The sequence below is a fragment of the Carcharhinus amblyrhynchos genome, chromosome 9, assembly GCF_965287045.1.
Source record: "Carcharhinus amblyrhynchos chromosome 9, sCarAmb.v2.hapA, whole genome shotgun sequence".
Lineage (NCBI taxonomy): Eukaryota > Metazoa > Chordata > Chondrichthyes > Carcharhiniformes > Carcharhinidae > Carcharhinus > Carcharhinus amblyrhynchos.
The window spans coordinates 21,596,829-21,620,324 of NC_137332.1; the positions used below are offsets into that span (position 1 = coordinate 21,596,829).

The 23,496-nt window shown below is 44.2% G+C and overlaps 1 protein-coding gene across 2 annotated transcripts in view; it reads left to right on the forward strand.

Annotated features, from left to right (window-relative positions):
• Positions 1-2,725: 2,725 nt before the first annotated feature.
• Positions 2,726-23,496, forward strand: part of LOC145347638 (ferric reductase 1) — a 40,951-nt gene continuing 20,180 nt past the window's right edge. The window contains exons 1-12 of one of the 2 annotated variants that reach the window (XM_080195293.1): positions 2,726-2,796; positions 5,975-6,176; positions 8,496-8,650; positions 9,843-9,931; positions 11,189-11,354; positions 13,233-13,424; positions 14,104-14,205; positions 15,604-15,745; positions 17,689-17,802; positions 20,201-20,316; positions 20,756-20,842; positions 22,885-22,982. In XM_080195293.1, the coding sequence (XP_080051419.1) occupies positions 5,975-6,176; positions 8,496-8,650; positions 9,843-9,931; positions 11,189-11,354; positions 13,233-13,424; positions 14,104-14,205; positions 15,604-15,745; positions 17,689-17,802; positions 20,201-20,316; positions 20,756-20,842; positions 22,885-22,982 (1,463 nt within the window). In that variant the 5' untranslated portion in view covers positions 2,726-2,796. Of the gene's footprint in view, positions 2,797-5,861; positions 5,883-5,974; positions 6,177-8,495; positions 8,651-9,842; positions 9,932-11,188; positions 11,355-13,232; positions 13,425-14,103; positions 14,206-15,603; positions 15,746-17,688; positions 17,803-20,200; positions 20,317-20,755; positions 20,843-22,884; positions 22,983-23,496 lie in introns of those variants that run through there. The other variant, XM_080195294.1, reaches the window with a different exon arrangement.

A 23,496-nucleotide genomic window follows, 5' to 3' on the forward strand; every position in this document is an offset into this window, starting at 1 on the left:
GTTTGTGTCTGGAATGAGCTGCCAGAGGTAATAGTGGAGGCGGGTACAATTTTATCTTTTAAAAAGCATTTAGACAGTTACATGGTTACATGGGTAAGATAGGTATAGAAGGATATGAGTCAAACATGGGCAATTGGGGCTAGCTTCATGGTTAACAAAAAGGGTGGTGTGGACAAATTGGGTCGAAGGTTCCATGCTGTAAACCTCTGTGACTCTATGACTCTAGTGATAGCGATCACAATCTTAACCACTTAAGCTTGTTATGGACAATGAAATAGATAAATTGCAAAAAAAAGTTTTGCAATTAGGTGAGAGTGGAGTTTAGCAAAAAAAGGCAAGATCTGGCCAAGGTAGATTGGGAACAGCTACTGATAGGGAAATCTACAGAAAAGCAGTGAGGGGCATTCAAAAAGGAAATGGGAAGGGTTGAAGCCTAGCACGTTCTCTCTAGGGTGATTGGAAGGAGTAACAAGCCCAGAGAACCATGGATGACCAGAGATATTCAGGATACAATGGTAAGGAAAAGAATGGCAGGTACTAGGGAAGCAAATAAGCAGAGGCATTAGTGAAATACAGAAAGTGCAGGGTGGAGCTTAAGAAAGCAATTAGAAAAGCTAAGAAGGAATATGAGAAAGCTCTAGCTGGTAAAAATAGGGAAAATCCCGAGATATTCTCTTAGTACGTCAATAGGGAGAGGATAATCAGAGAAAGAGTAGGGCCCACTGGGGGCCAAGAGGGCAACTTTTGGGTGGAGCCAGAGGACATTGGTGTGAATGAATACTTCACATCTGTCTTCACCCAATAGAATTAGAATGAAGGAATGGAATTTAGAGAGAGAGAGTGCAAGGCTCTTGAGCAAATCGGCAGAGGCAAGGACAAAATATTTGAAGTGCTGGTAGGCTTAAAAGTGGGCAGACTTCCAGGTCCAGAAGAATTATGCCCCAGGCTGTGAGAGGCAAGAGAAGTGACTCAAAGGGGCTCTGACCCAAACTTTTAATTCCTTTCTGGTCACTAGCTGGGGGGGTGCCAACGGACGGGAGAACAACTCATGTGATTCCATTGTTTGAAAAAGGGTTATAAAAATAAGCCAGGGAACTACAGGCCAATGAGTCTCACATCAGTGGTAGGGAAACTTGAGAAAATTCTGAAGGAACACATTTTTTCTGTTTGGATAAGTAAGGCTTGATCAGGGATAGTCAGTATGGTCAGCAGGAGGTCATGCCTAATAAATTTGATTGAATTTTTTGAGGAGTGACTAGGTGTGTAGATGAGGGTAGTGCAGTTGATGTAGTTTATATGGATTTCAGCAAAGTCTTTGAGAAGGTCCCAAATGGGAGGCAAATAAAGATGGCAAATGCACATGGGAAACAAAGTAAATTGATAAAATTGATTCAAAGTTGGCTCCATTGTAGGTGACAAAGGCTGATGACAGAGGCTGCTTTAGTGTCTGGAAGCCAGTGTCCAGTGACATGCCACAGGGATGGGCCACCTTTTGCTTCATCATTTATATAAATGACATAGATGACTATGTTGGGAATAGGATTAGTAAATTTGTGGCTGACACAAAGATTGGCCAGGTGGTTAACAGTGAGGCAGAGTGTCTGGTTGCCACATTATCAGAAGGATGTGATTGCACTGAAGGGGGTGCAGAGGAGATTCACCAGGATGCTGCCAGGGATGGAACATTAAGGTATGAGGAGAGGTTATCTAGGCTTACGTTGTTCTCTTTGGAGCAGAGAAGACTGAGGGACGACCTGATCGAGGTGTACAAGATTTTGAGGGGCATGGATAGGGAGCAACTGTTCCCCTTAGTTGAAGGGTTAGTCACGAGGGGACATGAGAACATAAGTTCAAAGTGAGAGTCAGGAGGTTTAGGGGGGTAGTGAGGAAGACCTTTTTTACCCAAAGGGTGATGATGGTCTGGAATGCACTGCCTGGAAGGATGATGGAAGCAGGTTGCCTTACATCCTTTAAAAAGTACCTGGATGAACACTTGGCACACCATAACATTCAAGGATATGGGCCAAGTGCTGGTAAATAAGAATGGGTAGAAATTCACGGGCTGGGATTTTCTGGCCTCATTCTCCCCAAGCCTGGAAAATCCCACCAAGATTAATGGATCTTTGCCCGGTTCGTTTCCTGCCTGCTACAATTCCCATGGCAGGTGGGATGGGATAAGCCTGTGTTTCTTGCGTGTTGGTGCAGACTGGATGGGGGGGAAGGGCCTTTTCGGCACTGTTTGATTCTAGGATTTTATGACTCTAAGAACTCAGTCAGACAATGTCCATAGCTCTCAATAAGTGGCAGTCTTGTAAGCAAGAATTCAAAGATTGGCACTCAGCTTCGCACAACTTCCCCTTTCATTTGGGGGAAGTTACCATGGGATGACTAAGGGAAATTGCTCTGGCGTAATTGTATTGCCTGGAGACAATACACATCTCTTTAACCAGTGCTTAGCGCTTCCTCCACTCACAATGTCTGTACCTTTAAGACTTGTAAATTACCTGTAAAGACTGACATTCCAATCATTATTTTCTAAATTGAGTTTGTGTCTTTAAATGCCCTGCTAGTGCAGGAAATTCAATCTGCCCATCATCATTGACAATAGCCTGCTGCTTAAAATTCCTAGCACTGCAAGGTGAGGCGGCAGTGGTTAAAAGAGGATGTTTTACTTTTTGTTCAGTTTATGGTGAGACGAATTTCGTCACTAACGGTAGGTGGAGATTCGAGCTGGAGTTAAATGGGTGTGACAGAGTTTCCCAGTCACTCTGTACTGTGCTGTTGGTCCAGGGGAAGGTAAGGTGATGTTTCAACCTAAGTCTATTTCTATTGTGTTTGCTGCTAGAAGGAAATGATTAATGCAGTGAATGATATAGCAGAGTGTGTTCTCCCTTGTGTTCAATCTGTTAATAACTCTGCATTTCACCCCCAGGGTCAGCAACTACTCCCAGTTTTGACGGCATTTGTGCGGGCAGATTGTTTAATGTATGTTTTTTTTAAAGATTTCGTTCTCACAATTTACTGCAGGTATACATTTGCGATCCTCCTTTCTCAGGTAACAATTATAGGTCAGAACTGGAAGGTGTGGCTGTTTGAGGGATTCCCTACACGATTTTTTTTTGGGAATTGCACTGGATATTCCCCAATCCTCCTTCCCCACTGTGACTGGGATCACCCAGCTCCCGTTCCAAACTAAACCGGTTCATCCCCAACTCTCCCCCGGCACTGCAGCCAGGATTTCCCCGGCACAGCTCCCACTCTGCCCGGGGTGAGGGTGCTTCCTGTTCGATACTTGGACCCTCAACAGCAACCCCATCCCTCTCCCCTCAACTGGAATCCAGAGGTCCGTTGTTCCCCGAACTCTAGGGAAACCTGCAATCTGAGTGTTTGAGAACAGACGGTCTGAGGGGAATGGGAGAACCTGAGAGGAATGGGGGGATCTGAAGGGAATGGGGGAAATCTGAGAGAATGGGGAATTGGGGGGGGGGATCTGAGGGGAATTGGGGGGGGGATCTGAGGGGAATGGGGAATCTGTAAGCTGGTGTTGTGAGATTTCTTTCTGTTTTACCCCAGTCCAATGCCCGCATCTCCATGTCATTGAACCACAGTTAGCAGCCCTGGGTAGCACCAGAGCCAATAGTCTACATATACAGCAGAAAATCTTTTGAAAAATGTTAGTATAACATGGTTGTTTTCCAAAGGTTATTTTGTTAACAGCTAAAGACAACTTTTAGAATTAATCCATCTTTCGAACAAAATCTAAGAATTGCCAAAAGTAAAATCAATAGTCAGTTTTTTTTTTGCTATTTTATATTAATAGAAGTCTCGTAAAGGAGAAAGTGAGTGTGGTACGTTGAATGCAAAATATGTAGCATAGTGGTTAGCATTGCTGCCTCACAGCGCCAGGGACCTGGGTTCAGTTCTGGTCTCGGATGGCTGCCTGTGCGGAATTTCCACACTATCCCTGTGACTGTGTGGAGTTTCTCCGGGTGCTCCACTTTCCTCCACAGTCCAGAAATGTGCGAGTTAGGTTGATTGGCCGTGATAAATTTGCCCCTTAATGTCAAGGGGATTAATGGGGTAAATACGTGAGGTTGTGGGGATAGGGCCTGAGTGGAATTGTCAGTGCAGGATTGTTGGACCAAATGCACTGTAAGGATCCTATTATATGTTCAAAAAACCAGAGGACAACATCAGTGTTTCACCATTTTGTATGATACTCTTTCTTTTAATGCTGGAGACTCCTTCAAACAATTTTTCAAGAGGGTTGGGGTTGCTGTTGAGGGCCCGAGTATCGAACAGGAAGGGGCTAGATAGGGCAGAGATAGAGATTCTTTCTGCTTAGAAAGGAAACCAGAACTAGAGGGCACAGCCTCAAAGTAAGGGGGGGGGGGGCTGCAGTTTAGAACAGAGTTGAGGAGGAACTTCTTCACTCAAAGGGTGGCGAATCTCTGGAATTCTCTGCCCATTGAAGTGGTGGAGGCTACTTCGCTGAATATATTTAAGTCACAGGTAGGTAGATTTCAGATAGACAAGGGAATTCCCTTGTCTATCTGAAAGGGTTATGGGGAGAAGGCAGGAAAGTGGAACTGATCCACTTCAGATCAGCCATGATCTTATTGAATGATGAGGCAGGCTCGAAGGGCTAGATGGCCTACTCCTGGTCCTATTTCCTATGTTCTTAATTAACCTAATCCGCACATCTTTGGACTGTGGGAGGAAAGCCACGCAGACACGAGGAGAATGTGCAAACATGATACAGACAGTGACCCAAGCCAGGAATCAAACCCAGGTCTCTGGAGCTGTGAAGCAGCAGTACTAACCACTGTGCTACCGTGTAATTGTTTCTAATGGTAGAACATTGAGAACCAGAGACACTAATGTAAAGTGAATGGCAAAATAAGCAATATTTTTATGCATGAGTGGTTATGATTTTGAATTTTTTAAAATTAATTCATGGGACATGGATGTCACTGGCTGGCCAGCATTTATTGCCCATCCCTAGTTGCCCAAGGGCTGTTGAAAGTCAACCACATTGTTGTGGCTCTGGAGTCACATATAGGGCAGTCTAGGTAAGGGCAGCAGATTGCCTTCCCCAGAGGACATTAGTAAACCAGGTGGGTTATTCTGACTATTGAATATGGTTTCATGGTCATCAGTAGATTCTTAATTCCAGATATTTTTATTGAATTCAAATTCTATCATCTGCAGTGGCAAGATTCGAACCTATGTCCCCAGAACATTAGCTGAGTTTCTGGATTAATAGTCTAGCGATAATACCACTCTGTCATCTCGCCTGGTATGCAGTGCCTGAGACCATTCTGGAGGCTGGACTAGACTATGGACTCGAGCCTTTTTGATACTGGGCAACCTTTTTCATCTCTCTCTGCTCTCCCGGGTGACCGGTCAGGCTTCATGCTACTCATTCAAATTGCTGCCATTCAGATCTTGTCTGACACAAAATCCTACACACTATTCCCTTTGCCCTCATCAGCTCCTACTGTCTTCCACATTCCTGCATTGTACATAGAAGGAAGCTCTCCCAGTGCTGTGGCCAATGTTTCTCCTACAAATACCAGTGCGCCATCCAGCTGATGCTCGTGGGGTGTTGCTGTGTGTAAATTGGCGGCCACTTTGGCCTATTTGCCAGTCACTCCACATCAGCAAGCCTTCCAATCTAAATGGGTCAAAAAGCTTTTATAATTTATTATTGTACTTTTTTTTGTTGTTATTGTTGCTTGACACCAGTAGATGGGCTTTCTTTAACAGGGTGGAGGAAGAACTGCCATTGACCAGATTGCTTTGTCCCAGGAGCATTCTTTTAGTCCCAGAATGGCTGAGGCCTCAGAAACCCCTGAACTGGTACATCCTGTTTTTCAAAGGTGGACAGAGAATTTGAATTTCAAGGAACAAATTTTAAAAATACAAACGTGGGAACAGCTGCAATATTTGATTGGCGTTTTTATCTTTTCAGATGAGGAGACATACTTGTTTTGTGCTGGTCTTTATTACTGCCACCTTCCCGGTGTGCGTCTCAGGATATCCTAATGGACAAGTTAGTGGTTCTTGTGCTTCCATGCTTCCGAGCCATTTGGCGGAGACTCCACAGACATCGGATCCGCCATATCAAGTGACTGCAAGTAGTAGCTCCTTTAACCCGGGGGATATAATCCAAGGTACCACATTAACGAATCTATTATACTGCTGCTGAGATTCCTTTTCAACCAAAGTCTGTCCAGGGCATAAACAAGAAATGCTGGAAAATCTTGGCAGGTCTTAGAAGGTTGTTGGAAAGACGGAGGTTGAGGGGGGACATGATAGAGGTATATAAGATACTGAAGGGAATAAATAGAGTCGATAGTGAGAGACTGCTCCCTAGACTGGGTACAAATACGAGAGGTCATGATTTAAGGGTGAGGGGGGAGAGGTATAACTTGGATGTGAGAGGAAGGTTCTTTACGCAGAGAGTTGTGGGGGTATGGAACGCGCTACCAAGTAGGATGGTGGAGACAGGAATGTTGGACTCGTTTAAGGTTCAGTTAGACAGACACATGAGTGAAACGAGGATGGAGGGTTATAGTAGGGGCTATTAAATAAGGTCAGAACCTCGGGAGACACCGGAAATGCAGGCTTGTAAGTTAAAGTTTTTGTCTTTTTATTCCGCAGGTGGAGGTCCACCTCGTTGTCAAACGAGGGGCATGCACACGGTGGGTCGTGCGTGGGCTGCTCTTGGAGGTTCTGGGAGTGGCCTAGTACTTCGTGTCGGTGTGTGTGCTTGATCCTGGACCGGTAGACGGGCGCTGCAACAGCTCGGTGACTAGCACTGCTAGCTGTGCAGATACATGGATTTGGGCCTGTGTCTGTGGGAGTTTGTGCATTCTCCCTGTGGTTGCGTGGGTTTCCTCCGGGCGCTCAGGTTTCCTCCCACACCCCAAAGATGTGCTCTTAGGCTGATTGGTTTACCAAATTGACACTATTCTCCCCTGAATCTGGCTAAGTTAGGGGTTCCATTCGTAGACACGCAGGGTAGAATAGGTGTAGGGTGATGCAGCGGCGCGGGCTCGTTGGGCCGAAGGGCCTGTTTCCTGTGCTGGGTTGTTCTTTGTTCTTTGTTTTGTTCTTGTCTGACAGCATCTGTGGAGCGAGAATAGAGCCAACGTTTCGCGCCTAGATGTCTCTTTGTCAGAGCAGTATTATCTGTTTTTGTTTCAGATTCCAGCATCCGCAGTATTTTGCCTATTTCTGTCCGATTAAGAATACATATTCTGTACTGTGTAGCATCATTTTGATTTCTTGTGAATTACAAAACCTTGCTTTTGCTCTCTTTTCTCTTCCTTTGAATGCTTTTCTGTGACTGAACAATCAAAATTAATTCTTCTGCAGCTATAAGGGTGAGTTGTGAAATTCCACTCCATTTGTTGGATGGGAGGAGATTTGGAGAAATGTGCACGGAAATCAGCAGTACTGCTCTGGCTATAGCCACAGATGTGAGCTTGTCAGCTGGTAACTTGTCATGGCCAGGGGGCATAGGTTTAAGGTGCGAGGAGCAAGGTTTAAAGAAGAGGTACGAGGCACGTTTTTTAGAGGGTGGGTGGGTGCCTGGAACTCGCAGCCGGGGGAGATGGTAGAAGCAGATACGAGAGTGACTTTTAAAGGGCGTCTTGACAAATACATGAATAGGATGGGAATAGAGGAATATGGTCCCTGGAAGGGTAGGGGGTTTTAGTTCACACGGGTGTAGGTTTGGTGGGCCAAAGGGCCTGTTCCTGAGCTGTAATTTTCTTTGTTCTTTGTTGAAAAGGTAGAAACTTATAACGGGACTGCACAAATGATTCGGAGTGAAGCTCTACCCCCAAAATCTCTGTTTTCACTTCTAAATAGGAAAATGCTGATTTAACTCTGAGTGACAATCTTGCATCAGCTCAGGTCGTAGATAGATGAGCTTATACCAGATTTGCAGTTTTGTTTCATCCCCACCTGTGATGCTCAGTATCTGTAAGTGAGTGCAAACTGCTGTCTCCTTCCTTGTGCAATGAAACCTGTAAACTTCAGTTAGCAGGGGGACTAACATTAGTTCCCAGAACCACAGAATTGTTACACTGCAGAAGGAGGACACTTGGCCCATTGTGTTTGCACTGCCTCCCCAGACAGCTATCACGACTTGGTGCCATTCCTATTCCCCTCCACATTGTTTCATCTACTGCCCTTTTGAAGGGATCAACTGAACCTAGTGGGTGCCTGGAATCTGCTGCCAGAGGAAGTGGTGGAAGCAGGCACTTTAGCAACATTTAAGGTATCTGGATGGGAACATGACTATAGGGAGGGAACGGAGAGATACGGACCGAGTAAGGACAGAGGTTTTTTAAAGTTTAGTTAAGATATCATGATTGGCACAGGCTTGGAGGACTGAAGAGCCTGTTTCCGTGCTGTACTTTTCTTTGTTCCTTGTTCTTTTGTTCTTCAACATATTCTTACATCTGCATATTTTGTTGAAGTGACACTGCATGGTAAATCAGGAACCAAGTTCAAAGGATTTTTGCTGGAGGCCCGAGCTGCTGAATCATCTTCTGAGACACCACTTGGCACTTTCCATTTAACAAGCTCAGATACTCGGCTTCTTGACTGCAATATTGGAGGGGTGAATTATAAGGTAAGGCATTGGAAGTGCCTGTTACCCACTAGAATGATGGCAACATTCTAGACTGTGTCCTCCAGCTGTCAGTAGCAGTCAGATTTATTTCTGATGCAATACTATGCTTGTGTAAAGAATACATTTGGAATTTTGAGTTATAAATTGGTGACAGTAGCAGACATGAGCTACAAAATTGGCAGGGCCAGACTGGACATGGGAAGCAGAATGAGTAATTAAACTATGCCCACTGATTCCAATGCAGGCTGCACACAAACTTCTATGCATCTTTTATATGACAGCTATGTGCAGTTCACGCTAAAGGAACTGCAAGTGGCTGCATGCTTGAGCAGGTAGCACAAAAATCATGTTAGTTTAAAGCTACTCCACAAAGCCTGTGCCTTTTAAAAATCAGGTATATTCTGGCTGGAGCAAGTCCTGGAACTGGTTGCAGAGTAGAATCCAAACCAAAAGAGTAATCGGTCATGGGGCAATGGGGCAGAGAATATGTTCCGTATTCTCTGAAGCAGTGTTGGACACCTGAGTGGAGGAGGTGGACGGAAAGAGAGAGGACATCTATTCACTGGGAGCCAGAAGGCACTTCAGCCAAACTGCACAACACATTGGGACCAGAGAGTTATGACAGGCAATGTAACACTCAAGCCCTGAGGGTTTGGATGCAATGTGCTGGACAGATCTTCCCTTTTTTTTAACCCCCTCCTCAGTTGCTGTTGAAGGCTGTCCCATCGCAGCTGCTGAATCTTCATACACGCACGCACATACTCTCTCCAATGCTCGTGCAGGGCAGTCAGGCAGCCAGATCTTTGTCTGAACCACCCAATCATCTGCTTGATCACATTTTGTGCAACACAGTTGCCCTCATTGCATGTATGTTGGCCACATGTTCATGGGTTATGCACTTCAGTCATCAACCATCTTCTCAATAATGGTCCTTGTCGTCCAGTAGATTTGTTTCGGAGGCTCAGATGTAGCTAGCACACTGGATTAACACAGAACTAGGCATCATAACTGCTGCCAGGGTATCAATTGTTAATTTTAAATCTGAGATTGATAGATCATTGTTAACCAAAGGGTTCTGCTACAGATAATCCACAATCTCACTGAATGATAGAATAGACTTGTGATGCTGAATGACCTACTCCTGTTCCTGTGGTTGACATTGATGGACTCTTGCACAAATATTTCTTCACAGACCTCTGCTGTAAGTCACAGCTCAAGTAATTTGAAATCAGAGGTCACTGTCAATTGGACGGCGTCGGATACAGGCAACATTCAGTTCAGGTAGTTTGCTTATATATATTATCATGTTTCTTTTATGTTTGCTTTCCTTCCCTTCCTTCCATCAGTGCCAACCCAACAAAGAGGAGAGGAAAGCTCTTGCCAGCTTCTCGCAACCTCAGTCATGAATTGATGGTGAACTCAAGCACAGCAGTGTGTGTCATCTACAGGTTGCACTGCAAAAACTCACCAAGGCTCTTTGGGCAACACCTTCCAAATCCACAGCCAGTACCATTAGACAAGGGCAGCAGACACATGGGAGAAAGACGTTTCCCTCCAAGTCACTCACCATCCTTACATGGAACTATATTGCTGTTCCTCCTTTGGTGCAAGATCCAAATCCTGGAATATCCTCCCTAACAGCAATGTGGGTGTACCCGCACCATAGGGACTGCAATGGTTCAACAAGGCAGCTCACTACCACTTTCTCAGGGGCAATGAGGATGGTCAATAAATGCTAGCCTAGTCAATGATGCCAACATCCTGCAACTGAATGAAAAAAAGCAGTTTCTCCCACCCACAAAGCTCTCTTATTCACCTGTGACAGCTATCATAATGCACATCCACAAGAACTGTTTCTCCCTAATCACTCCCAGCTAAAGTAGAAGGGTTGGGGGCCCTATTCAGCATCCACCTTCAGGTACCCTGCCTGAAGAGGACATTGATGACCATAGACCATTGGATTGGTCTAGGGTTATTCTTGGCAAAGTACTACACAGGTTTGCCATTGCCTTCAGCAGAGTAGCAACCAGGAAATTTTCCTGCTCTTACTGCCAGCCAGAAGGTGTAGGGCAATGATTTACAGGTTGATGATCAACCTGTTTGGCCATGTTACGAATCCACTTTCCCTGCCAGAGCTTTTGGCCTAGAGGTAGTGACACAACCATTGCACCACAGTCAACCACCCTACTATACATGGTTCTTGAGGCTAATCTGTCTGCATACTGGCTGTTCCCTATCTTAGATGAAAAATGGCAACTTACCACAACAGCCCAGCCGCAGCATCCTTTTGTTTTAAAGACAATTAAAAGCTGTGGCAGTTCTTGTTTATATAGGGAACTCCAATAATAATGGGCAGAATTTTCTGGGCTCACTTGCCCTGAAACTGGAAAATCTCATCTGAGATCAATAGACCTTTCAATTGTCTGCTCCTTGCCCGCTCCAATTCCCATGGCGAGGAGATTTACGGGATTTTGCCCCAATAATAGGGATTTATGAAGCCCCTTTTTAACTCGACATAGTGTCTTTGTTTTTTTTTAGAGCTACTTTTGTGCAAAACTTTACAATGTTTTGGAGTCAAGTCAAGAGTCAGACCCTCACAAGATCTGTCGCCAGTGTGTCTCCAACTACCACCACCTCGAATACTGTCACCAGCGTGTCTACTACCAAGACCAGTCTTCCGAGCACTGTTACGCAATCTCAGGGGGTCAGTTTAATCTCAATGTGATTTTAAATGTGAATTCATTAAGTCAGGGTCATTTAATATGCATGAACAAAGGATGGCACGGTGGCACAGTGGTTAGCACTGCTGCTTCACAGCACAAGGGACCTGGTTTCGATTCCCGGTTTGGGTCACTCTGTATGGAGTTTGCACATTCTTCCCATGTCTGTGTGGGTTTCCTCTGGGTGCTTTGGTTTCCTCCTGCAGTTCAAAGATTTGCGGGTTTGATGGATTGGCCATGCTAAATTGCCCTTAGTGTCAGGGGTACTAGCTAGGGTAAATGCATGGGGTTATGGGGATAGGGTCTAGGTGGGATCGTGGTAGGTGCAGACTCGATGGGCTGAATGGCCTCCTTCTGCACTGTATGATTCTATGAACTGTACTTTATCTTTCACAGTAATCACTGCTGAAATTAGTTAACAATTCTAATGAGAACAAGACAATTGAACTGTAAGATCTAATTCATGAAGGAAGGTAATTGGCTTGTCTGTCTTCTGATTTTTATTCCTTGACTATGATCCAATTTTTTTTTACCCTTTGCATACATTTATATACTTGCTTTTCAAATCCAAATCGCTTCTAAAAGATAGTCACTGCCATATTTTCTAATAAGATACTGCATGAAATAAAAATGCCTTCAAGCTCCTCTTCATTCTGGTGATAATCTTGAGTCCATGCAATGACTTGTTCCTCCTACCCTGCTACTGATTCTGCCAAGCAATGAGAAATTCTGGTATGTTATCTTCTGAGAGCTTCAGGGCTGTTGAGAATCTGTATTGGATGCTTTCTACGTCCTCTCTTAACCTTCTTTAATTTTTTGGCAGAATTCATAGCAAACACTCTGTTTGACAGTAAACAGAGTCTATTTAAACAGCACACTGCAGCAAACAGTCAGCAAACAAATTTCTTATGTACAACAGCGACATTTCCTGATAAAAGCAGAATGATTTATCCAGAAAAATGGCAATGTATGGGGTGGGGTGGGGGAAGTTGCATTCAGATGTCCAAAAAACTAATCTCACTTGGTTTCACAGATGCGCTTGCTGGGGGTGGGGGGTCGTCACCCATTCACTTCCAGACTTCTGGGGAACAGAACCTATAACAAACAATCACATTTCCCTTACTATAGCCTTTTAGAACCATAGAAAATTACAGCTCAAAAGGGCCTTTTGGCCCTTCTTGTCTGTGCCGAACCACTTTTTTTGCTTAGTCCCACTGACCTGCACTTGAACCATATCCCTCAACACCCCTCTCATCCATGAACCCGTCCAAGCTTTTCTTAAATGTTAAAAGTGACCCCGCATTTACCACTTTATCCGGCAGCTCATTCTACACTCCCACCACTCTGCGTGAAGAAGCACCCCCCCTGATATTCCCTGTAAACTTTTCTCCTCTCACCCTTAACCCATGCCCTCTGTTTTTTTTTCTCCCCTAGCCTCAGTGGAGGCTTTTCTACAGTATTCCAACATCTTTAAAGCTCTGTTTTTATAAGTCTAAATTTTGCTGTCCATTCACTTCTCTGTAATGAATATTGTTGTTAAGTGAATGTACAATTTTGCATTTAAGTTTGGAACTGCATCTGCTATCTATCTGCCCATTTGCTTTTATGCTGCAATCTTCCTCTGATTTATTCTATGCTTTAATTTTTCTTATCTTCATAAACTTTAGTGTTCCTTTCCTTGAGTCAATTAGCCATTAAAATAAGCAGTCCTGGAACAGGTCCTTGGGGGAAAGTGTAAATGAGTAAATATCTGAAAGCAGAATAAACATCCCAAAACTGCTTCACTGCGAGGGCACAGAGGCTGCTGCATTTTTTTTTGTTGTAAGCAACATGTTGTTTATCACCAACTTCCTTCTGTTCAGATCCAGATCTCTAGTGATGGATGTGGCACCACCAAGTTTTGCTTCAGGATCCCTTCAGACTGTAATCCAGCCACTGAGAGCAGATGTCATTTTATGTCATCCACTCCATTGGAGAACCGTGGTTTGCAATTTGAAATGAGTGGAAAGGCACCTGGCTATATTTCAATTGGCTTTTCAGATGATAAAATAATGGTAAGGAACCTTGGAAGAACATTGTATCAGAAGCAAGTTTAGTAGGTGGTTGACATCAAAGTGAAGGATACTCATGGTCGATAGAGCTATATATCGTTTGCAGTCGTTAGTCAGTATTGAGGGACCTAACATGAATACTGATATTCCAAATGTTGATCTGCGTGTGACTGTCAATTGTGACACGTGCGGAAGAATAGCAGGTTTTCCTCTCAAGCTGAAACATCAGTGAAAGCACAAGTAATCCCCCAAAAAAAGTTCATTACATTTTTCTTCCTTTTTTTAACAATGCCTTACTTACTTACTTCTAAGTGATAGCCACATTTTCAGTTGCCAGCTATTCTAATGACGCTTTGGGCGAGGAAAATGTTTATTCTGCCTGTGTTCCTGAGTCTTTGAAACATCGAGCCCTTCCTGTCCTATTACTGATCATGCCGACCAATGTGGAACTCTATCATTAGGTACCCTGATTTAGATTAGGTGAGGTGGGGGGATGGTTTCAGCAAGAATGAACTTGTCACTTAATTCAAGATTACTTGGCTACTATAAACTAACGTGTTTGAAATTCCAAATGATGTAAGTTAATATGCTTGAATGGCTTAAGATGCCACACTTGACACTCCTGTGTTTTTTTTCTTTGTGACTTTTCCTGTTATTGACTATGCTTCCATTTTGTTGCTAGGGCAATGATGATGTCTACATTTGTGGTATGGACAGTTCTGGAAACATACGAGTGCAGCATGCCTATAACACAGGAAAAGTGCTTCCTCGTACAGAGCCACTGGTAACAAGCTTTCATTTGTGCATAATGCATCATCGCGTTCTATTTATAATAGAGCCTGATGAACTGGTTCTGCTCTTGTATTTTTATTTCCAGGTTAAAAGTCCCATGTTAGGGCTTCATATTTCATAGAATCATAGAATCCCTACAGTACAGAAGGAGGCCATTTGGCCTGCCGAGCCTGCACTGTCAACAATTCCACCCTATCCCCTTGACCCTACACGTTTTACTCTGCTAATTCCCCCGAAACTGGGGTCAATTTCACGTGGCCAATCAACCTAACCTGTGCATTTTCGGACTGTGGGAAGAAACCAGAGCACCCCGAGGAAACCCATGCAGACATGGGGAGAACGTGCAAACTCCACGCAGACAGTGAGCTAAGCCTGGAATCGAACCCGGGTCCCTGGCACTGAGGCAGCAGTGCTAACCACTGTGCCTCCATGTCGTCCCTATTTAAGAAACTTGCACTCAAATGCACAACTGAAACTTGGATTAATATATAGCCTGCAGTGCAATTGTGAATGGATAGGCCATAAATTCATTCTATAATTCTCTATTCTGTGTTTTCTTTTGCATCTGAGGTGCTTTTATTATTTCATAGCTGTGCCAAGGTCCATACCTTTGATTCTCAGACTTTGAAAGCCTCTGAAACACAATGTAAAAGACATAGGGTTAGGCTTCGGGGCCTGATGTCAGGGTGATTGGGGATCCCAACCTGCCCTGTGTGGGGAAACAGTCACCCAGCAGTGATTTCATCTAATTGACCAATTAGTGGTCGGAGGGGTTGCTTGTCATCCAAGTTAAGGAGGGTTGGCAGGCATTGGCTGGAGGGCTAATAGGACACCCCCCAGCAATGAAGAGGCTGCATCTTGCCACTGCAGATAAGGCTGACAGTGCGCAGCCCCCACATTTTGCAGCACTATTTTAACTGCTTTTAAAACTTCTAAAAATGAAAAATAAGTGGTCACAGCTACGGGGCCACCATTTTTGACTACCATTGTGGCTGTGAAGAGGCAGACAGAGCAGATGTTATTTTGTGCATGGCATGCTGATCCACTTGTCTCCCAACAGGAGATAACTTCCAAGCAGGTGATCTAATTCCCAATGCCCAAGTGGGCCCATGTGCCACCTGAAAAATTCCAATCAACCTCTAACAATTGGCCTCCATAGACTAGTTACTTACCTTAATTGGCTACCTGCTAATTGTAGGCAAGTTGCCCTTCCGCCTCTGGGAAAATGTCCTGGGTGTGAGATGACACTGGAAAACCAGCATGTTGCCTGCTTGTGTGAATTTACACACCCATCTGCCACCATACTTGAGGGCATATGGTGGTGAAATCTCTGCCCGTAATATGTCGATAATGCTTATTACCATGTAAACTAATGATCATTCATACACAGGGTGAAGTGGACAATATACATGTCGCTAATGTAAATGGAATCATTCAGTGCTCATTCAACACAAGAAACAACATTTCAACAGAACCCAGGGCTGCCAACAACAAGTACTACTTATTCTTTGCATATGGGCCATCTGACAATGGTAAGCATTGCAGTGAGATTCAGAATAAACAATTCTGTTTCATGTCTTTTAAGTTTGATGCATCATCCAAGTACATTGTGTCTGCATAAAGATTAGATTAGAAATTGAGTTAAGTGGAAAAGTCTTTGTACCTTAGAGCCCTCCTCAGCTTCTTAGCATCTGCAGCTTGATTTTATAATTTTAGTTTTGAGTTTTTCCTCAATAAAAGAATGAAACTATCAATCTTTCAGGTTAAAACCGATCTACTGTATGCATTTGTTTCTGTGGATTTATGGAAAGCACATTTTAAATGTTTGGTTTTTAATACATTGGCTCAGATTTTGCACTAGGTATGATTGCAAAACTGTTGGCATTTGCCATCATCATTCCTCTAAAACTGATAGCTTAATAGGAGTCTGGATGTTAGATGTGAGAATTCAGAAATCTTAGTGATTCTATGCTTTGCCATTGGAAATTCTGTTGAAATACCCCCAAATTGCAAATTAAATATAATATTTTTAAATTGATAAGGACATGCCTTTTTTACATTAGATTTAAAAAAAACTCACAGGATGTGGGCTTTGCTGACAAGACCAGCTTTGGTCCTCATCCTTAACTCTCATTGTACTGTAGGAAGCCTCAACACCAGGTTAAAGTCCAACAGATTTATTTGGTGGACTTCAACCTGGTGTTGAGGGGCTTCTTACTCTGCCCACTCCAGTCCAACACTGGCATTTCTACATCATGTTGTTGTACTGTGTGACTTGCTAGGCCATTTCAGGGGGCAGTTAATGGCCAACAACATTGCTGTTGATCTGGAGTCATATGTAGGCCAGAGCCGATTAGGATGGCATTTTTCTTACCTTAAAGAACATCAGTCAACCAGATGAGTTTTTGTAACAATCAATTATAATTTCATGGTCACCATTATTGAGAGTAGCTTTCAATTCCAGATTTTATTGATTGTGTGTAAATTTCACCAGCTACTGTGATGGGATCTGAGCCCGTGTCCCCAGAGTGTTAATGAGGGCTTCTGGATTACTAGTCCAGTGACATCGTAAAAGATGTTATAAAATGCAAGTCTAGCCCTGGACCAAGATTCAATGTAAATAAGAACAAAGAAAAGTACAGCACAGGAATGGGCCCTTCAGCCCTCCAAGCTGTACCAATCATGATGCCCTAACTAAACTGTTGATGAGGAGGCCAAAGGTAGGAACTTGCAGTACCTTTGAGATGACTGAAGGAGCAAACCATTTCTAGGCCTGTATTGGAAATGTTGGAACAGAAAGGAATGGAACAAATTAAGGGTGGCCGCAAATGGTGGATTGCTGAAGAAAGGTAGTGGTAAGATAGGTGACCATGATAAATATTAGAGAAGTAATGTGCAATGGTTGCAATGCAAAGCATACTGTTGACTTGTTAGAGTTTAGAAGAATGAGGGGAGATCTCATTGAGGCATATAAGATGATGAATGGGATGGATAGGATAGAGGTGGAGAGACTCTTCCCGCTCAGGACAGTAGGACTAGGGGGCACAGCCTCAAGATAAAGGGGGGGCGGTTTAGAACGGAGTTGAGGAGGAACTTCTTCACTCAAAGGGTGGTGAATCTCTGGAATTCTCTACCCGTTTGAGGTGGTGGAGGCTGCCTCGCTAAATATTTTTAAGACGCGGGTTGATGGGTTTTTGATAAGAGAGGGGATTAAGGGTTATGGGGAGAGGGCGGGAATGTGGAACTGAGCCACGACAGATCAGCCATGATCTTATTGAATGGCGGGGCAAGCTCGAAGGGCTAGTTGGCCTACTCCTACATGTTCTTATGTTCTTATGTTCTTATGTTCTTATGTTCTTATGTTCTTATGTTCTTATGTTCTTATGTATAGGGGTACCATTTGTCAGGTTTTGTTTTTTTGAATGAAGAATTATCTAGTCCTAATATTCATTTAAACCTATTGTATATATTTCAGGACAAATATTGAAGCATCCCAAGATCCCATACATCTCGGAAGAGAAAGCAGATATTAGAGTTATACAGTCAGTTGCAGGACACAGGAAAAAATCCATCCTTGTCAAGACTCATGGTAAGAATGTGAAAGCAGGTTAATGTTAGATTATTCCATTTGTGGTAAATATACCAATCTCAGGGTGAGCATGGATGAAACAATAATGTGAGTCTTTAACTTGAAATAGAAAGTGTTAAGTGGCAGGTAAGCATACATGCTTGACTCCCACCATCGGCTGATGTAGACGGGATATAAGACAGGAGAAAACTGTCACATCCTGTTGAGGTGGCCATGTGGGCAGCACGGTGGTATGGTGGTCAACATACCTCAAACACAAGAACATAAGAACATAAGAAATAGAAGCAGGAGTAGGCCATCTAGCCCCTCGAGCCTGCCCCGCCATTCAATAAGATCATGGCTGAACTGTCGTGGCTCAGTTCCACATTCCCGCCCTCTCTCCATAACCCTTAATCCCCTTCCCCTCCCCATAACCCTTAATCCCCTTCCCTATCAAAAACCCATCAACCCGCGTCTTAAAAATATTTAGCGAGGCAGCCTCCACCACTTCAACGGGCAGAGAATTCCAGAGATTCACCACCCTTTGAGTGAAGAAGTTCCTCCTCAACTCCGTTCTAAACCACCCCCCCCCCTTTATCCTGAGGCTGTGCCATCTAGTCCTACTGCCCTTTCTAAGCGAGAAGAGCCTCTCCACCTCTATCCTATCCATCACATTCAACATCTTCTACGTCTCAATGAGATCTCCCCTCATTCTTCTTAACTCTAACGAGTACAAGCCTAGTTTATTCAGCCTCTCCTCGTAGCTCAATCCCCTCAACTCCGGTATCAGCCTAGTAAACCTCCTCTGCACTCCCTCCAAGGCCAAAATATCCTTGCGTAAGTACGGCGACCAAAACTGCACACAGTACTCCAGCTGCGGCGTCACCAGTGTCCTATACAGCAGCAGCAAGACCTCCCTACTTTTATATTCAATCCCCCTCGCTATGAAGGCCAGCATCCCATTTGCCTTCCTGACCACCTGCAGGCTGGGTTTTTGCGACTCATGCACAAGGACCCCGAGGTCCCTCTGCACCGTCGCATGCAGCAGTTTTTCACCACGTAAGTAATAATCCTTCCTACCAAAGTGGACAACCTCACATTTGCCAACATTAAATTCCATTTGCCAGTTCCTGGCCCATTTGCCCAGCCTATCTAGATCCTTCTGCAGACTCTCCACACCCTCTGCAATTTGCCGTTCCACCAATCTTGGTGTCATCAGCAAATTTCAACACCATACACTCGGTTCCCTCCTCCAGATCATCTATATAAATGGTAAATAGCTGAGGCCCCAGCACCGACCCCTGGGGCACTCCACTAGTCACAACCGCCAATCCGAATAGCACCCATTGACCCCCACTCTCTGCCTCCTATTTGACAGCCAATCCTCTATCCATGCTAACACCCTACCCCCAACTCCATGCCCCCTGACCTTCTGCAATAACCTCTTGTGAGGCACCTTGTCAAACGCCTTCTGAAAATCAAGAAAGACCACATCCACCGGCTCTCCTCTATCCACCGCCCTAGACACATCCTCATAGAACTCCAGTAAATTTGTCAGACACGACTTCCCCTTAACGAAGTGAAACACCCGGGTCCATGATTCAATTCTGGTCTTGGCTGACAGTGTGGAGTTTATACCTTCTCCTCTTATCTGTGTGGATTGCCTTTGGGTGTTCTGGCTCCCTCCCACAGTCCAAAGATGTGCAGGTTAGGTGGATTGGCCATGCTAAGTTGCTCCTTAGTGTCCAAAGATGCACAGATTACTTGGATTAGCCATGGTAAATTTGCGAGGTTATGGAGATAGGGAAGGGGGTGGGCCTGTGTAGGATGTTCTTTTGGAGAATTGGTGCAGAGTTGAAGGGCCAAATGATCCCTATCTGCACCACAGGGATTCTATGGATTATTTGGCAGCGGTTTAAGATGGAGGGGGAGTGCGATTGAGTGTCATACACCTGTAGACACCCCTCCCCCATGGTCTTGCTCTGTGACACCTTCCCTCCTCTCCTTCCCATCACTTACTCGTGTCTCTTCTAATCCTTGGCCTTGCTGGGGGTGCATTACTGGCAACAGCCAACATCTCTCCAATGGTGTTGCTAAGCAATGCAGAGCTGTGAGCCTCCAACTGGCTGGCAGCTTTCAGGGGGCAAGATTTCTCCCCACAAGTTCCATGGATCTGGGGAAGGCCCACTGTTGCCCAGTTAAGTGTCTAGCTGGCATTTAATTTGTGGTACTTAAACCTTGAAGGAGGTAATGTATGACTGTTGCTGGCTCTTTAGCTAGTGCAGAAGACCTCTGTCATCTCCATTAAATTCTGTTGCATGTAGTCCACAAGGAATAATGGATATGGTGCTGCAAGGGTTTTGGCAATAGGTAGAACTACCGGAAAGATATCCAGTCCTACTATGTTTCTATTTTAAAGCTGCTCTGATGTTAATAGCCTGGATGACAACTGGAAGCATTGGCATGATAATTGCAAAATTCTTCAAGTGCATTGGAGAAAGTAAGAAGATTTTGGGCAAGAGTCTCTGGTTTCAGGTAAACCGTGCAATGGTGATTGTTTTGCTTTTAGAAATTCCAACAAAATTGGTTAATTATTTAATGCTGGCCATGTTTCAATTCATTCTCACTTGGTAGAAATGTGCTTTTTGTTGGAATTTTGACATTGAACCCTACATTTGATCAAGAAATGAATTGGCTTTGTAGCTATGTTAATTACTCTGTTACATTCCCTAATATTCTTCATTATTAATGTAATCCTGGCATGAGGGTCCCTTTCACAGATTGGATGTGATAGATTCAATTGTTTATCCTTCAGACAGTAGTTTGTTCCACAGTTTTGGGAACAACAGTTATTTTCTTGAGGGGGAAATGCTTGTTAATCATTGCCCTTGAATGTTGCCATGAAGATAGTACATATATTTTAAGCTTATACAGAATGAAAGCAATATATTAAATGGTGCACTTTTTTTATTAGCTTCATTTGTCTTTGATGGTGCTGACTGTTGCGGCAACAATCATTGGCTTTGTGCTGGTGTTCGTGGACAAGAAACATTGGTCTCATGTAAGTTTTCACCTTTATTTCATCTTTCAAAACAAGCAATGTGATGCTAAGCACTAGTGGATGTCGAGAGACTGGCAGAAAACTTCATTGCACATGTGACCAATCTCTGACTATACTGTTTACCTCCCCCATTGACATGGCTGCCCCCCCACCTCCCCAGATATCTCTGGCTTCTAACCCTCCCATGATCACTGCCTCCAACCCCTGGTCACTGGTTCCTTGATCACCGGCCCTGATCGCCAGCCTCACCACCAGCCCCCAGCCCCTGACGCAGAGTACCTCCTTCCCTCCCCACCTATCAACCTCCCCTTGGCCCCCTGTCTGGCTCCAACCATTTCTGGCTCCACCCCCGTCGGCCTGCCCTTCTTAGACCCCGTCCCCTCAAGTCACCCCCCCCTTGGCACTGCCTGGTGCCAGGTGGGCAGTGCCAAGGTGCCAGACTGGCACTGCAAGACTTCCAGATTGGCACTGCCCTGCCTTGCCCCCGACCACTCTCAATGGTCTCTGTTCCCACCGGCGGTCATCACGTCAGGTTCCCATTGGTGGGAACCATCTGTAAACATCGCCAGTGAGGACCTTGACCTGCGAAGCTGGAAAGCTAATCCAATTATTACATCCCGGGCTCCCTAACGATATTAAAATGACATTGTTATTACACTACACGTGGAGTACTGTGCGCAGTTCTCGTCTCTGCATTATAGCAATGGTAGGGATGTAGAAGTACAATATCTAACCTGAAAAGTTATACCAATCAGGAAAGTTTGAACAATCGAGGGCTTTTTTTCTGTTTTTAAAAAAAAAAAGAGGAGACTTAGCAGTGATATGTTGAAGGCCTTTAAAATTTCAGAAAGGTTTGGATGCAGTACATGTGGAGAAAGTATGTCTACTCATGGAAGTGTCAGAACTAGACGTTGTAGGTATAAGATAATCACCAACAAATTCAATTGGTAGTTTAGGAAAAACCTTCACTCAGAGAATGGTCAAAAATTGAAGTACAGGGATTAGCTGAAGAAAGATCATGGATGCATTTAAGAAGAGCCCAGGTAAACATATGAGGTGAACAGAATAGAAGGATGTGCTGATAGGCTGAGATGAAGAGGGTTGTGAGGAAACTCTTGTGTAATTTAATATCATAGAATCAAAGAATTCTGACAGTACAAAAGGAAGCCATTAGGCCCTACAAGCCTGCATCAGTAACAATCCCACCAAGCCTTATTCCTGTAACCTCATGTATTTACCCTGCAAATCCCTCACGACACTAATTTAGCACGGCCAGTCAAACTAACCCGCTCATGTTTGGACTCTGGGGGAAATCGGAGCACCCAGAGGAAACCCATGCAGACATGGTGGGGGAACGTGCAAACTCTATGGAGATAGTCACCCAAGGCTAGAATTGAACCCAGGTCCATGGCATTGAGGCAGTAGTGCTAACCACTGTGCCACTGTACTGCCCTTAATATGAGCACTGACTTGTTGGAGCAATATGTAGCGACTTGATGTAACTCGATGATTCAATAAGAGTGAATTGGTTTAGTAAATGGGGTGTTATTGCCAATCAATCCTATGCTTTCAGTAGCGTCAATAGTTGTTTGTTCCTATATTTACAGACAGAAACAGAAATGTCAAATGTCATTAACTTGCTTTTACCAAAATAATTCTCCACCTTGATCCATAATTGAATTATTAAAGAAGTAACTAATATATCGGGAAGAATTTTTTTAAAAACAAAGGACCTGATTTTCCAGCAGCTGGACCCTGCGGCCCTGCCAAAGACAAACCAGCCCCCACCCCACCAACACCACACACACACGTGAGTCATAGTCATACAAAATGCAATGGACCTTGGAAGGTCCCACCAGGGGTCAAAGGCAAGCTGCCTCCACCATTGGAAAACCAGGGCAGGGGGGTTATCCCGGAATATATTTTCCTCTGGGTTAGAGAAAATGCCTTCATTCTACTCCTTTTAATTATGCCACCGTTTGCTAGATTGTAGTGAAACTTTGTTTTTTTTGTTCCCTGATGTTTGTGTGTTTCTGTTGCAGCATTCAGGAAGCCACCCTATATTGGGCTGCATTGTAATGGGGCTCACACTGATTCAACCCATTGTAGCCATCTGCCGACCTGCTCCAGATCACAAGAGGTCAGTCCTATAGCAAAACAGCATCCCATATAGCATGGCCTACTGTGTTTTGAATATTGTATTTGTTCTGATGCCATTCATTTCTCTCTATCAGTTAACTATTTAAACAAAGACAGGTAACTGGACTCTAGTAACGTGAGGAAGACTGACAGAGCTCTGACAAAAGAGGAATATATTTCTCTAGCATTGAATGTGGAATCCATTGCTGATAATACAAGGCAGTGCTGTTTAGTGATGTTAGTAACCGAACTGTTGCAGGAAATATACCTGTTGACATGTAGTTCTGCTTTCTTGGATTTCCTAAGGGACATTTGATCATGTGAAAGAGGCTGCACTGACCTTTATGAGCAGTTGTTTGATTGCAGCTTTCCTGGTTGAGTTAGATTTCTTACTGTTCAACTCTAGGGCTGGAATTTTACCGGCACGCCTGCCCCACTTTCGGGGGGCGGACTTGGCTCAGAGAATGGTATTCTCCTTTGGCCTCGGGTGGGATCATATGAACCTCAGACAGACA